Source organism: Lichenostomus cassidix, chromosome 6 (assembly GCF_008360975.1).
Source record: "Lichenostomus cassidix isolate B80296 chromosome 6, HeHo_3.0, whole genome shotgun sequence".
In the NCBI taxonomy this organism is placed as follows: domain Eukaryota; kingdom Metazoa; phylum Chordata; class Aves; order Passeriformes; family Meliphagidae; genus Lichenostomus; species Lichenostomus cassidix.
The window spans coordinates 17833255-17849701 of NC_139487.1; the positions used below are offsets into that span (position 1 = coordinate 17833255).

Genomic DNA, 16447 nt, shown 5'->3' on the forward strand with positions numbered 1-16447 from the left:
TATTATTACCACTATTAAAGTGGTGGTGGTGGCTTCTCAATCCATGTTAATTCTCTGTGCAGGAAGAGCAGAGAGAAGTGTGCAGGATACCTAATTTCTGTCTGTGTTCCCAGGGTTTAAAAGCCTTTCTATGTCTTTGGAGAGGAAATTACTTAATTCTTTCAAGCAGAGAATATTGAAAATATTGTGGTTAGCATGTTTATTTGAGAAACATCATGGATTTTTTTTTATAGACTAACCCCAGTGGGATGTGTGTGTTAGGCAGAATAACAGTGGCACTCTGTTATTAGGAAACTGTGATGTGTGTAGGGCTTAACTCTTCAACCTAGAAATCCTTTGACAAAATACACTTGATATGTCCAAACTATCACTTATGATTTATTATCATTTGTTCTTCCCTTTCCCTTTTCAGCTGTTAATCCTGACACTGGCTTAGAGTTCAGCCTCATTTTATCAATGGCTGCTTGAAGTGCTCAGGAGGATTTGCTCCAGTATTCACCAGAAGTCTTTGATATATGAGATTGTAGGCTAACACTGGTAATCTTTTGTGAGGAAGTGTCACAATACATACATCGATCATCCAAGGCTCTGTCTGTCAGACTCTCCCAACTCAACCGTATTTTCCATGACACAATGCATCGCATGGCCTTTAAATTACCCATCTGTCTGACAAATCAGTGAGTGTGGCAGAAACTGGCAGCAGTTTGACGTCGCCTATCACTTTAACTGAAGTGAAAGTAATGCAAACAGATTTATGGGATCCCCTTTGATTATAGACTATGAATATATTTGGAATTGATGTTTGTGAGAGAGACACAACAGAGAGGCAAGAAAGGCTTGTAGGCAAAAGCACTAGTGTTGGGTTTGCAGCTTCGCATTTACTATGAGGGAGATTGTTCTGTCCTAAATTTTTCCCTCCCATATGGTGCATCTCATCTCCGCACCTCTGACCTTTTTTCTTTTCCTTTTTTTTTTCCTTGTCCTGAGTGATTACTTAGCTGCTCTAAATTCATAACTTTATAAATATAAAGGCTGAGCTTTCTTAAATGGATTTGAGGTGCAGCTGTTAAATATATCAGTAACATTCACTGCATGTCAGTAAATACTGCTCAGTGTCCAAGGGTGCTCTGAATACAGTGGAGCACAGCAGAAGACAAATACCTGACAAGGATGGCTGCTTGCTGCAATGCTGGTGAGGACTTGAGTTCTGTGATGGAGCAGAGCAAAGCATTGATTTGGTTTTTTTGATCCCATGGTTTATCTTTGTTGCAGAAGTAACCAAGACCTTGCCTTTTGCCTCCATGCAAAGGCTCTGGCCCCAGTATAGTATTGCCATGAATTTGGTTCATAACCAAAGTCTGCCATAACAAGCCTGGATTTTTAGAAAAGGAATTTTATCCTACTCACTGATGCTGTTTGTTTAAGTGTAGTGGTGAATTGTGATGCTGAAAGCTGGGACAGAGAACTACTGAATATGTCTCATGTACAGGCAACAACATGCCCATTCAAACAACTCATGTCTGCAGCTGAGCTCTGGAAGCCCAGAGCCATCCAGTCCAAGTAAGTGGTAGGGTGGTATCCTTTGGGTGTTAGTACATTTGTTGCATCATTTTTTGAGCTCGGGAGCTTACAAAAGCTTCTTTTATAGCACTGCTTGCCTTTTTTCAGAGAAGTCATAGACTTAAGCTATTCCCTCCTTTTTAAAGAAATAGTTTTCATGAACAAAGGTACAGGCACTGGAAGTCATTTAACAAAACAGTTGTGGTTCTGCTGTGATAGCTTTTACCTGGTTTCCCAAGGAAATTGTGATTTGTGGGTTTGCCACAGAAACTCAGCCCATTCTCTAAACACCTTCAAAGTTTTCCTATGCCAGGCAGCACTGAGCCAAGAGCAATCTGTCACTGGTGTGGGTTTTTGTATTCCTGCTGCCACAGTCATTTGTAGTGGGGAGGATTGTGATCTACAGCTGCTTAGCTTAGACATAAGTTTTATTTTCTTTGGAGTCCTCCTGAATTTGCTTGGGGGATGTTGTCATAACCTTGAGCTGAACTTTTTTTGTTGATTCCAGCATGCAGCCTACCTGAGGTGTCCAACTGAGGCTGCCATGTAGCTTTAGAATTACCCAAGAGCCTCTGGCTGCTCCCCCCAGGAAAGGCTAGGTGGTCTTTGGGGTCTATCTCTCTCTCTCTCCCTCTTCCTGTCTGTAACTTGGTTAGTGGGAACCTATGCAAAGCTTTATTTTGTCTAAAGGAAACCCTGACATATTTGCATTTAGTCCCAAGCACCCCCAGTGCTTGCTTTTCTTTCAAATCCAAGCTACTCCTATTTCAAAATCTCCACCCACACTGCTTCCATCAGGTCCTGCCTGCCTGCATCCCACACCCATCCTGAAAACACACTTACTGGAGAGCCCTCTGTGCAAGTTCTTCACCTTGCTGGTGTTTCTGAGGGAGGCCACATCTACACTGGAGCACAGAAGACAAAGGCATTATCCCAGTGTAATGTTCAAAGTACAGACATCAGCCAGGCTTGGATCTCTGTGAAAATGAGAGCTACAGACTGTGTCTCTGCTAATACTATAATGCTGTTGCTCTGGTATAATCCTGTATGAGCTTTTTTCAAGCACAGCTTTGTGAGTCAGGGATCCCACCAAGGCAAGGTTGACTTTGGTGGAGCTGTTGCTTTGGGCATGTTCTGCATAGCTCTAGTAGCAAAACAGACAGCATGTGTGAGCAAAGTCACACTGTGCTCCCTTTTGGTTTAAGCCAGTCCTAGGCTATTCTCTGTAGGCAGGAGCTCTGAAAGTCAAGGAAATATGAGCTTTAGTACAGCACGTATTTGAATGTCATGTCTAGGACCCAGTGAATGATACTGGGTGAAGTGCAGCCTGGCCCCTCTGCTTATAGTCCCTTGAGTAGCTGCTGATGAGTCAAAATACCTGCTTTTTAATAATGAACTCTTCTTCATCTCTAGGGAAGATGCATAAACTTCACTCGGGTGAAATCGGATGGAACCTCTGCCCCTTACAGCCCACCACCAAAGCAGCCATGGCGTGACAGTGCTCCCCTCAACAATGCTCCAAGGAATCCTTCTTCTCCCGTGTCTCTGCAGCCCCCTTCCAGGCAGCCACCTCCTGGACCACCTCCATCCCGAGCCCCTCCAGGACCTCCTCCGTCGCGCCCACCGCCGCAGCCCATGGTTTAGAGCGCAGCAAAACCTGATCGACAAAACATGTCTCTTTGCTGAACGCAGCATATTTATTGAGTATTGGTTTACAGTTAAAGATATCAGAATTTGTTGCTGGTCAGCAAAAAGAAAAAAAAGGAAAAAAAAAAGAAAAAAAATTTCCAAGTGTCAATTTTAGTGTATGAATATATTTATACCACACGTGCTGAGTAAACATTCAGTGGATAGATTCAGAGCTATGGGGTATAGAAACAAATCAAAATGACCATCTAGATACAGTAGCAGCTTTTATGTGTATACATTTGAAGATCTATTTAGATACGACATTTGTCTGACTTTTTATGTCAGATCATTCATTAATAACTTTAGCCGGTACTCATGCATCAGTGGCTTTGATAGCTGCCACCTGCAAGTTGGTTCAACGTAGTTCATTGAGGAATTTGCTTTCTTTTCCCCAACAGTACTGCATCCAGATGTTAATATGGGTCAACAATTGCAAAGATAACTTTCTGCCTTGGTTCTGCAGGTGGAACTTCCGTGGAAGTTTTAAGAAGCCTTTAACTACAATGAGGTAACACTAGACTGTGTGCCAATAATCTAGCTCAGTAATCTAGCACAGACAAGGGATATATTTTTTTCACCTGGCAAAATTATTTTTGAGGTTGCCATCTTTGCATATGTTTAGACTTGGTTGCATAGGATAACCACTGAAGGTCAGATCTGTATCTAGAAATCCAGACTTTGGACAAGACTTGGGTTCAGGTTTGTCCAAAGTTCAGAGGAATTTTGAGAAAAACTTTTTGGCTGGGTGTTTAGTTTTCATTTACAGCAAGCATAGTCCAAAATGAAGCAAACATACAGCAGATGCTGTAGTAAGCAAACAGCATGTGTTATTTATATCAGCAGTATTGAGAGACTGATTATATTGCTATTTGATTGGATAAATTTCCTTTTGACCTTACTGCTAAGAAAAATTTGATCCTTTTGTATTCAAATGTAAATTCCTCTTTGAGCAGTTCTTTCTTTAGTTCAGATCCCACTAACATGTAACCCTGCAGTCTACTTGTGGTCAAAAGGCATGGTGTGAAGTGTGAGTATGAGCTTTTATCCCTGTTTTATATGTTTGGCTGCTCTCCCATGACCTCAATTCTGGGTATCATCAGAAAGTGATGTGAGCACCCACACAGAGGTGGGAATTCATGACGCGGGACTGTGGGTCAGCCCATCATTAGTGTTCACTAAGCCATACATGAGTGGGCTGTGCCCAGAGCATTCCCTAGTGATTCAAAATAACACCTGAGCTTGCTTTTTCTCCACCACTACCTATCATATTGTACTGGAGAGGGAACCTATGCTGGTTCGCTTTGGCACTGGCTGTGTTTTTAGGATAGTTGTAGAAATAATGATATGTTGCATTATGACACAGCATATACCTATTTCTCCATCTGTGTGTGGGTGTGTAACACATCACAGTAGTTACTGGCACATAAGTCTAAGATAAAACACTAACTGTATCATGCAGTTGCTCCAGATTTAAGATCTTTTCACACAGTTTGCAGGCATATAAAGTTGTTCTGGTACAAACAGAAATAAAGCTTACTGTTTCCAGTGGAAGTCCCACTTGCAGAACCACCACCAAGCTCTCATCAGTCTATGCTGATCACTGTGACACGCCGTGTGTATGCAGCTGAGGCTGTCAAATGTAACTCAGAAGAACCACAGAGCCTCTTTCTCCTCTTGCACTGCTCTGCTCTCTTGAGCTTAGCTCTTACCTCATGTATATTGGTGCAGGTAGTGGAATCACAGTTGTGAGTGCCAGCTGGTCTTGGACCTGTTCCTAATTTAGGCCTGAGCCAGCAAAGCACTTCTGCATATGTTAAAATGTCCTGCAGGTCAAGAGAAACTTCCTTATGCCCAAGTACTTTGCTGACCTGTGACTTCATTGGGATCAGAAAGGAGAATTGGGATGCACTTAACCCTATCCTCATTCTTTTTAGACACTTGAATAGGGTCTGCATAATTTGGTTCATAAGAATGGATTTCTGTTTGGAGGAGAAAGAAGAATGTGTGTATGTGTGTGTGTGTGTGCCTGTGTTTGTGTGTGGGAACTGTGTAGGGTTTTGTTTGGTTTCTCTTGCTTTACAAAAATTGCTTGAGAGTTGCACTCCTATGAATGGAAAGGCCTTTTGCAGCCAGTGTGACACACAGTCATCATTTACCTCTGTTTGCTTCAGTTGAAAGGTGAAACTTAAACCAGTCCAATTTTCCATTGCAGTTCTGGTGAAGCTGGGCTTTTGGCCCCAGTGAAAGGAACTGGATGACTGCAGTGACAGGGTAAGGGGAAGGGAGGGGGAATGTGCTTCACAAGCAGAGATCATTGGTGGACATTATGTTGGTAATATGGAAACCCAGAAAAAATCTTGCTGGGTCTAAAACTATTTGTAGTGTATATGTACAGGTGTCCCGAACAGCTTCTCACATTGGTTGTATAAGAATAATTAGCCAGAAAATGCTAACTAGAAATTGAAATGGCACAGAGCAATAAAACTGATTCCCACACCAGGACAAAACAGGGCATTAGAGCTTTAGCTGCTTGTGGGGTTGGGGCAGACCACTGCAGCAGCGATGAGATTGAAGCAGTGACTTGGTGGATCGAGAGTTAACTTCAGCTAATTAAAAAGCCTGGGAGCCACAGTTTGTCTCGTCTTGCACCTGCACAGGTCTTGGGAGGGGTTTGTAGAGTTGGTGATTTGCCCTGATGTTAATGTTGCTAGAATTTCACTCACTACCAGTGAAAGTGGAGGTATTGGCTTAGGGAGGGCTTCTCACAATCACACATCCAACATGCCTGTTGTTTGCAGTTGAGGAGAATATTCTTCTTTGCTGGAATAGCCAGTCTTGCAGAGATAACACACCCTAACAATTCTGCACAGCTTCCAAGTGCAGCAGGAATGGCAACAGTTTGGGCTTCCAGGTTAACGGATTCATGTATGATAAAGCAGGAACCAGCATGGATTTGAAAATTAGATACGGCATAAATAGACTTTCTTGCATTCTCACTGTAAAAGAAACTGAGCATTTGGTGTGTAACTTAAGTTTTTGCTGCAGCCTCTGGACAGGAGCACTGCAGGTTTAGTTTGCCAAGAAGGCAGGAAGAGAAACTGAACTTTTTTGCCTTAAAATTAATTGCCTTTGCAAAGGAGGGAGCAGTGAATGTGCAACACTGGCTACAGAAAGGCCTTTTGGTTGTGTAGAAATGTACTTGTTTGCAGTGATCTCAGGCACTGTAACAGCACAGCAGGAGAAACTGATTGCTATTTCATCGTCTGTTGAGCTTGATCCTTACCTGGTATAAATCAAAATAGGCCAGCTGATATCAAGGCAGTAATATTGGTGTCCATCAGCTGAGAACTGTCTCGAAATAAATGAAGGCACAAAATGCCTCTAACTGGCTTGATGTTTCAATGTTTGTTTGGTATTCTTGTATATGTAGTTACACTGCTAAGAAATGTTCTCATGTGGGATGATTCCCATGTATTTTCCAGTATATAGCATCATTCGACACTTGCAAAAAGTGAATATCTAATACTTCCCCAAATCCTAAAGGAAAATATGGATTCAGGGGACCTTGGGTTCACATTTAGTACAGATGTGAAACGACACAAGGTGCGAAGCAGCGGTGAGGGAAACTCTATGTGTTTAAACCTGATACAGAACCACACTGATCAAAGCACATTTATGGCCATCTTTCAAACTCAGTGCATGTGTTGCCATCTGCGGGAGTAGCCTGCAGAGCAGACGGTCCTAAATAGAAAAAGAAAAACAAAAAAAAAAAAGGAAAAGAATCAGCTTCTCATGTGAAAGAGCAAGCATAACAATGAATGACGTTATTTTGTGAACTGTACCAGTTCAAATGCATGTGCACCTGGTGCTCCTAATGCTTTTTACTCCTGTTGGTCTTCAGACAACATGATCAGTAATATGCTTTCTCTCTTTAATAGTTTGCTGTTTTTATTGTTGTTACTTTGTTGTGGTTTGTTTGGGTTTTTTTTTAAAGAAACATTTCACTGAGAAAACAGCCCTACTTCTGTAAATATAGAGTTTAATTTGGAGGAGACAGCACACTTCTGGATGTTACTGCTGGACAGTTATTTATTAAAAGGGGCTCAAGGTGAATAAATAGAGGTGGCTCAGGACACATGCATGCAAGTGTGATAATGCAGTATAGCATTTTCAGTTCTCTGTAGTTTTGGGGTAAGGGGAATTTTTGGGTCATCCTAGTTTGTTTAGAAGTTTGTTACTAACTTTTGAATAATGCAGTAGAGATTCCTAACATATAACAGTGCTTGAACAAATGTGTAGATTATGATAGATTTTAAATTTGGGATGAGGAGAGGGGTAGTGAGGGAGAAATATTTTAGGAAATGTTTTTGTTTTTACGGGGGGAAAAATGTACTGTACTCAACTTTTTAAATTTTTGTCTGTTTAGAAAGATGTAGTGTTTTCAGAAACAGTGGGGATGTGGGCTAATACACAGCTGGGGCATGGAGATGAGGGACAGGGGAAGCTGTAGGATTTTTGAGGGATAAAGAAGCTTTACATGGGGTGTGGGTTTGTTACTGGTACAGGTGGTCCAAATTTCTGTAACTGACATGCTGCTTCCATGTTATAATCATGTAACTTTATGCATTTTAGGCGCATGCTCCGTTTCTCTGAGAAAACATTGCAAATGTAATGCCTGCATGCAAATGTGGGAGATGTAGCCAAAATCTTGTAATCCAACATAATGTAGTCTTAATGGATTCAGAATCAACAATAAAAGTGCTTACTGGTTAAACACTACAGAGAATTTCATTGGAGGCTCTTTTTAAGAGGGGATAAGCTTCTCAGTACCTTCTTTCTAATCAGCTCAGACATTTCATGGTCAGGAGAAAAATGTGGAGTTGGGCTGTCAGAATTACCACCCTCTACTTGCTACTATTTTAACTAGAGATGAGGGTATGTTCTGTGCCTCAGTTTCTTGATTCTAGGCTGAGAATTTCGATTTTTGCCTAATTCAAAGGTAACCCATTGTTTTTTGTAACAGGGTAGAAATGCTGAGTAAATTGAACTGGAGTCAGGGCTCAGACATTTATTAATACATGGGGCAGAGCCTGAACTAATTGCTGCTGTCTTGAAGAGAAGTCATAGAACACATAGAGACAAAGTAAAATCCCTGCAAGATAAAATGCCAGAGCTCAAGATTTTAACAAAGAGAAATTCCATGGGAAATCCTACACCTCTGAAAACACTGGAGTCACCAGGCTTCAGACAAAACTACAGATTTTCAGTCCCTCCCTGCTTCCACTGTTTCCTCTGTATGTGTTCCAGCCCCATTGAGGACTGGGGGTGGCGGGTGGGAGGGCTGGTGGACATAAGACAGGCAAGAAGGGTCAACAGGGGTAGGCCACAAAAATCTCCAACCCAAGCAGGCTGCAATTATGGCTAATCAAGGCTGCTGCAAAGCTGCTGAGCTGTGCTCTGCACTCTGTGCCCAGCATGGCAGCCACAGCCCTGTGTGCAAGGGGAGAGGAAGCTGCTCTTTGCACAGACACAATCCCCTGAGCACATGTGAGCCCCATCAGCAAAAAAAACGGTGGGCACTGAATTTTGGGGCTCTGGTAGCCACATGAACTCATTGCAGCAAAGCAGGTGGGAGCTGTGTGGTGACTGAGCCAGGCATCCCTTCCCTCTGGGCAGCTCCAACTGGCTGTGCTGCTAATGGGAACTGAAATCCTCAGCCTGGAGCTGTGCTACTCCTTCATGGAGGCAGGGGCTCTGACAAAAAGCCTGGCTTGCTCTCACTCTGCTCCCCAAGCTGGCAAGACAATAGTCACCCAGTATGGTTTTGTGGCCTTAGCTCTTTTTTGTTCTTCCATCTGCTTCTTACTCAAAAAGCAGGCTCAAGCTCTCAGAAGAGATCAGATAAAAAAAAGTGGTCCTGCAGCCAAAGCTCTGGGCATTTTTATTGTGCAATAACAAAAACCCTACACTGGCTGCAGCTGTGGATGGTTAGGTTTATGCATGCCTGAGAAAACAAAATTCAGATTTGACCCGAACATTCCCAGAGACTGGGAATGTGTAAATCCAGGTCTTTGGTTATGGACTTGTCTATAAATAGCCTCTAGTGCTGATTTAGAATCTTTCATCAAATGTACTTCACGGTCTCAAGAGTGGCATTTACATGTTCACATACACCAGCCTACCCTATTTGGCTGCATGGAACTCAGCAACAAGAATTTTATTGGCTTCAGCAACCTGAGCCACGAACTGAAAAAATTCCCTTTTCCCCTCTTCTCCCATTCCTTAAAAAACCACAGGCAGAGCATGTTGCCCATGCTGGAAGTTGTCTGATCTTTACTCTGTGAATGTGCTTTGCCCTTTGGGATAGGACTCATCTCAAAGTTCATCTGTTTCTGCAACCCATTTACCCTTTTCCTGCGCATTGGAGGACCTTCCTTTTCAGTGCACAGGAGGTTGCACTGGAGTTTCCTAGCCAGGTACCACTCTGATTTCTGACTGTAGCTCCAACTGCAAGATTATGCATGAGATGAAAAAGTTCCATAAAAAAAGGTTTTGCCTGTGACATAAATTGAAAAATGTTTCCTTTTAAGCTTTCAGAGATGCATGATTGCATAGGTAAATACTTCACTGAAGGTCCTTAGAGGAGCCCATCTGTGTCTCAGCCACAGAAGTCACTCGCTGAAGTGAGCTGTCCTGCATCTTACTGAGCCTCTGGGCTGTGGTCCTGGAGCACAGACTGTCTTTCTCTTCATGATAGAAATAGGAGTCCAGCAGAAACATCCTAGGTCCTGTGACCCAGAACACTTCACACTTAAGGTATACACTTTTCCCTCTGGTGGCAGAGGGATATGGATTGAGAGCATGAGTTTTCCCTGAGCACACAGGAACACAGCTGTCAAGCCATAGCCATGTGTAATAAACACCCATGTGTTTTCCACAGGTTACTAAATACAGCAACTCTTTCCTTACTGGTCATGTCTCATGCACTGTTAGGGTAAAATACTTAGTGCCCTTAAATGTTTTCTAGTATCTGTTTTTTTTCAATACATAGATGTTTTGAGGTGGAAACAGGAGTCCCAAAATTCCCCTTCATCGTCAAAGATGTGTTTGGCCAATCAAGACTAATGGAAAAATATGGCAAGCATATGTGGCAGCTCATTCTCTTCAAAAACACAACTGTTGCTGCTTTGTGCCTCTCTTTCCTTTTGCATCAGGAATAGCTTAGTTAACAGTGAATGTGCCTAGGGGTAGGGGGTGGTCCTAGTTCAGCTTTGGGGCTTTTTTTCCTAGTCTTTTCTGGATTTCTGATGCACCTGTGTAAGGTGTGTTGGCCTCTTCAGTGATAAAGGGATTTCAACACCTCAGTGAGGCTGTTATTTCCAACTGGGAAAGGCTTCAATGTCCTCAGCAGACAGTGCCTTCAGAAGGTAGTTAAAAACCCTTGCAAGCCATCATCATCATGATGGTAGACTTGGCTCTGCTGTTGCTCACCAGGAAACTCCAGCTCCAGGAGTGCAAACAGCCTGTGTCTGAGACACCAGGAGTGTGCCAGCCTATCTGCCAGGACACTCAGAGAGACCCTGGTGCAGTCTTTCTCTTCCCAAGCTAGCGAGTATGGCCAGGGACTACTTGTGTCTTGAAGCACTTACCCTTCTCCAGGGAAAAAAGTGGGCAGGGAAAAACTGGAACTCTGCAGGCTCTGGAGTTTCCCAGTCCTCTCTCTATTTTTGCCAATAGTAATGGTTTGTACTGTTGAAGTGACTCACAGATCAAAATATGAAATAGCTCATTTCCCCCCAGCCATACACAGGAGCAAAGCAGCATGTCTGCCTCTAATCCAGGCCAGCTGAACCCAGCATCACCCCGGGCAGAGAAGGCAGAATGCTTCCCAGGTGGTCCCAGGCAGTGTCTGTGCTGTGGTCTCCTGGAAGTTTTATCTGGAGGGTGAGGTTTTGCATGCCTCATGAATCCTGTTGTTCGCCTTCTCCTAAGCCGTGCTTGGGTGGTGGTTGTCTGCTCCCCATGGGTCTGAGCTGCAGCCTGCTGGTGCCAAGAGGGGCTTGGAGGGGTGATGGGGCACCTCTGGGCCCACCAACTCTGCACAGTAGTTTTTGTGGGGTAGCCTTTCCTTCCCTCTTGTGAGGCTAGTGCAGGTGAATCAAGTTATGGCAGAGTTTCTCTGCCCTCCGTTTTTGCCTCAGTTCCCCTTGCTGCAAGGACAGAGCCCAGCTCTGGCTGTTTGAACAGTATAACTCAGTGCTCCTGCCAGGCAGTTTCAGCAACTGTAGCTATGGTGGCTGCTCTGACTTAACAGCTGCCAGCTTTTCTCTCTGGGTACCTTTGCAGCAATCCCTGGGGCAGAGGAAAGAGGCTGGAGAGGCTCCTGGTCCTGGCCGTGCATGACTCATGTTTGGCATTCCAGTATTTTTGGTAGTTCAGGAGCAGCCCTAACTGAACTGCAGGAAATGAGTGTAAAAATAGCCTCTCAGTGTGTCTGCAGCCAAGCAAAGTGCATGATGCTTCTCTGCCAGGATCTGGCCTCAGCAGCCATGTCCCCAGGAGAGGGAAGCAATACTTCATGTCTCTTTGCTTTTGTTTACCTTTGTCAAGATTTTAAGATGCCTCTTCTAGGTCCACCAAGAGAGATCTGGATATGCATTGCAGTGTTATCTGTGTGACTGGCACGAGCACACTGACTTCAGTGGTGTCACTACAATTCTGCAGCAGTGGGAGGGGAACCAAAATCAACCAAAAGGCCATGGGTCTTGCGCAGCTCTCACAGGAATAACTGGGAGACTGCAAGCAGTAAAAGGTATGTTGCTGCCTTGCTACAAACAGCTGGACTCAGACACATCAGGGATATGAGAGAATTTTTCTTTATTTCTTCTCTCTTAGGTTGCTCTGTGGGAGTCTGCCTCTATAGCAGGGTCATTTCAAACAGCAGGGATGTGTTTAATTGTGCACGAACACTGATACTTATTCCATCGAGTACACAAAAAACGATCCCCACAGAGGTAGATTGATACATGCACAAAATACTTCACAGCCGAGCATCCAAAGACTTGCTGAATGCTGCCTATCACCCTCTGCTGGCATGGGAACTCCTGCCATCTGTCATGTCCCCATCAGACCCAAGTGAGCTGCCTCTGACCATTTTGATGGTCAGCAGAGGGTGTTTTCTTTATTGGCCTTTGGGTTTAAACAAGTACAGCAGTTGCCTGTTTTGTGTGGAGAATGGTTGTTAGAGCAACTGGGAGGAATTCCTTGGCACCAGCACTAGCTGAGAAAGGAATGAGCAGAAAAATGCTCAGCCAGAGTCAGTGGCAGAGCAGAGGCAGGGCAAGTGTTGGTGCCTCGCCCTGACTCTCCCTCCTGCAGCAAATTTTTGGGGTCATTTACACTGTGAAATATGGTTCAAAGGCTCAAGAGCAAAGGGCAGGGTGGGTAGTGAGCTGACAGGTAGGCGAGTACAATTTTTCTAGGCTTTAGCAACTTTATTTTTGCATTACAGATGCTCTCCTTGCACTAAGCTGCTGCCCTCCCCATCTGACCCTTTTCCCCACCCAGCTCACACCTCATTGATAAACAGACAAATCTTTGTTTGGATTAACTTACTGGAAAATAGACACAGCTCTCCCATTTAGAGATCTGATTTCAGGTGAGGTGATTAATAGTGATAAACAGGAAGAAAAGAAAGAAGAGGGTGGTGGGGGGAAAGGGAGCAGCAGAAGGTAGTGCTTGGTCTCTGGTCTTGTTTACATAATGGCTTAAAACCTGCAGGACGAAGCTACTGTGGTTTCACAGTGAGATTGTGAGCCTTTCTGCAAGCAGGGCAGCTGCTGGGGAAAGGGACTGGGGCAAGACTCTCAAAGGTAGGGCCAAGTGCTGTTAGTAATGGGTGCAGAGCTAAAAGACTTGTATAAGGGTAATGTTCAGATCTGGAAAGTACCGTGCTATGTGAGTTTGGTGATTTATACATAAATAATTCTGACATTTGTTGAACTGGGTCCTCATCACAGCTCCAGTTCTACATGGTTCTGCTCACAGACTCGGTTGCAGAAAGGTATCCATTTTGTAGCCTTGTAGCAGAATACCCCTCTCCTGTTTGGTCTAAGGGGTATGCTCTTGGTTCTTCAAAGTTAAGTAGCTATGTTATGTGGTTATAGTAGTATTGCTTTGCCCAGCAGTGTATCTCTGTGTTTGATCTGCTGTTTCCTCAATGATTCCACATGATTTCCAAGTTCCTGGCTGAAGAAAACAAACAAATGCATACTTTGCAATGAAATTCCCAGTGGAGTATGCTGATTTTGTTGGTCTTGAAAAGATTCTGTTAGAAGTGAAAGCCATGAAAGGAAATTGCTGAGCAGTTGAGAACCTGGTTTCCATAGGCTTTCATGTTCCAGAGAATTCAGCTCTTGGCCTGAAACTTTCCAGGCATAGGGCCAGACTTCACAAACCCATAGATGGAAAAGGGGGCTGCCTCTGCACTCTAGAAGGCTTTAGTCATCCTCAGTCTGACTTACAGCATCCTTTACACTGCTGCCATTCAACCTCCAACAGAACAGCCTGAGATTAATAGGTAGTAAAAGCTTCTTGAAGTGATGTCAGTCATGCATCTTTCTAAGGCTATCGGCACCTTTTTGTTAAGGCGTCCTTAGAAATCACCTTTTGTGATTTCTATTATGATTTCCTTTGTGCTGGATGAGTACCTATCAGGGACAGCTCCAATGTCAGTGATTCAAGTTTGGAAAGTCCCGGGGGTGGAGTCAAAGAAAGCTAAGTATACTAGTACCTGCTGCATTTTGTCTACCTGAAAATTGATTTGGACTACATGGCTTAAAATCTCAAAACCAAAGCTGGTTATGGTGTAAGATGTTGTTCTGATGGAGGTTGCTGCCCACTCTTGCTGGCTGACAGCTCTGCTGGGCATGTCAGCAGGTGCAGGGACTCTCTGAAAGCCTGGAGAAGGCATGTGGATGAGGCCTCAGAAAAAGTCACTGTACAGACACTCTGTGGTGTCTGCACCATGGTATGGCTGACCCACTGCCCAGGTATTCCTCCTGCAGATAGATGAAAGATGGCTCTGTTTTGTGGGGTACCACAATACCCTGTAGTATAAGCAAACATGATGACTGACTGAGATAAATTCCAACCACCTTAATAATACCTTGAGCGGAGTTTCTAGACAGTCTGGTTTGTTCATTTAGGGTTCATTTTCCAAAACAGAGTAGTACCTGAGATGCAAGTATGGCCTCTGGGCTGGGGGACAGTGACAAGGTGAGAAAGTTGGGCTTGGGAGAGTCCATGCATCATTTCCTGCCCCTTTTCTAAAGAGCTGCGTGTTCCTGAGGGTAATCACTGACCTGTGTGTGAGGTTGTGCTTTGCATTGCTTACTGGTGCTGTAACAGTTCTGTGTGTCTCTGGTGCACAGCAGTAAAGTCCATTAACCACAGATAGATTCACTCACACAGCACAAGTGCTAAGGGAGGGACAAGAATTGCAATGAAGACAAATCTGTTCATGTGTACAGCTGTTCAGGGTAGCCCTGTTTGCTCAAGCCAAAAGGGTACTGGACTGCTTCCTGCTCCACTGGCCTGAGAGTGCCGACTACTGTGCTCTGTATTAAGTCTATGCAGCACTGCTCTGAGCCTTGTTGCAGCTTTCAGGCTCTCCAGACCTCTCCTACCCCATCCATACGGATTTCTTAAAACCTGCCCAGTGTGTCTATCCATTAAAATACCCTCGTTCAACCCTTCACAGCCTTTTTAGTTCATGATGGCAAAAATGACCTCTTGGACTTTTTCAGATTTGCTGTCTGGTTTGGTCTCTGCTCCCTCTGTGACCTATGGCTCTTTGCTATAACTCTGTGATTTTCTGACTAGAAGGGCTTCTTTGTCCTTGGAAACCTCAAGAAAGCTTATCTCCATGGCAAGCTGACCGAGTTAAATCCCAATACAGGGAAAAGGTGTATGTAGGCAGCAAATACTGGGATCCAGCAAAAGCAGATGCACCCTGCCTGCTAAGGCAGGTTACCCCCACAGGAGGAGGACTGAAGGATCACTCATGAGCTCTCCTTTCTGTGTGCTGTTGATCAACCTGCCAGTGCAGACCTGACAGCATGATTATTATACCAAGGGCAATGTTGCCTCCTCCTTCCCAACTTGCCCTCGCCATGTGATGGATGTGCTGAAGGCAGGAGCAGCTGGCCCAGCTCGTCCTCTTAGGAATAAGCCAGAGCAACTACCCAGGCCAGCAGGGGCCTTGCTGAGTTAACTGAAGTAGCAGTGTGTGGGAAGGAAATAAGAGAGGCCCAAAATTTGGTGTTTACCCAGCGTGCCATGATGTCCTGTAAATGTGAGAGGGCACAAAGCTCCTATAGCAAGCGTTAAGATATAGCTGGTGGGAATGTTTCCATCAGGGCACCTTTCCATTGCAAATAAATAAATAAATGCTGGTATGGGTGGATTCTGACAAAAGTCTAGACAGGAAAATATTGCTACAACCATAAGGTATTTCAGATGATTTCACAGAAACATTTCTCCGAATTAAAGTACTAGGAGCTGTTCAGCTCTTTTTATTTCTTTTCAAAAAAGAGAAGTTTTGCACTCCACTCCTAAGCCTTAACATGTCACAGCAGCTAGTGCAAGCCGTCTGACACTTAGCTGTGGTTGTCATTACTCAGAGTTGTTGGTCCTATGTTACCCTAGAGATCATTTGTGACTCATGCTGAGGAAGTCTAGGTGTAGGATGGGGGAACCTCCTGAGTCTCTGTACAATCTAATGCATTACTGAGCTTCACTGTAAGGTGTAGGACATGCATGGTGTGGAGTGTGGCTGCGTATGTGGTTTGTTTGGCTTGGAGGTTTTTTAGTAAGTTTTTGAAGGAGGGGAGGTAGAGGAGGGTTTGTTATGTTTCTAGAGTCCTGTTTGGCAGTGTTCCAGATTAGTAGAAATAGAGTTGGTAATAATGAGTGGCTTATTCAGTTGGAGCTGAATTTACCTCGTTTCAGTGAACCTTTATGCTGAGAAATTACAAATTTGCATGTTGTACCTGTGCCAGAGGCCAAAGTGTTAGCAGGGAAGGGTGTGTATTGGGAGAAGCAGTGGAAAAATTACAATGAGTCAACAGGGTTGAATTTAGGGCTCCTCACAAGGGAAGCCTCGTTTATTAAGCAACTCTATTGCTCCCTGTGAGAT

General features: G+C 44.1%; 1 protein-coding gene across 1 annotated transcript in view; it reads left to right on the top strand.

The window, feature by feature from the left end:
• Positions 1 to 8035, top strand: part of ANTXRL (ANTXR like) — a 58641-nt gene extending 50606 nt beyond the window's left edge. Inside the window, exon 18 of the mRNA XM_085065346.1 lies at positions 2974 to 8035. Within this exon, the coding sequence (XP_084921472.1) occupies positions 2974 to 3204 (231 nt within the window). The 3' untranslated portion in view covers positions 3205 to 8035. The remainder of the gene's footprint in view (positions 1 to 2973) is intronic.
• Positions 8036 to 16447: the final 8412 nt, after the last annotated feature.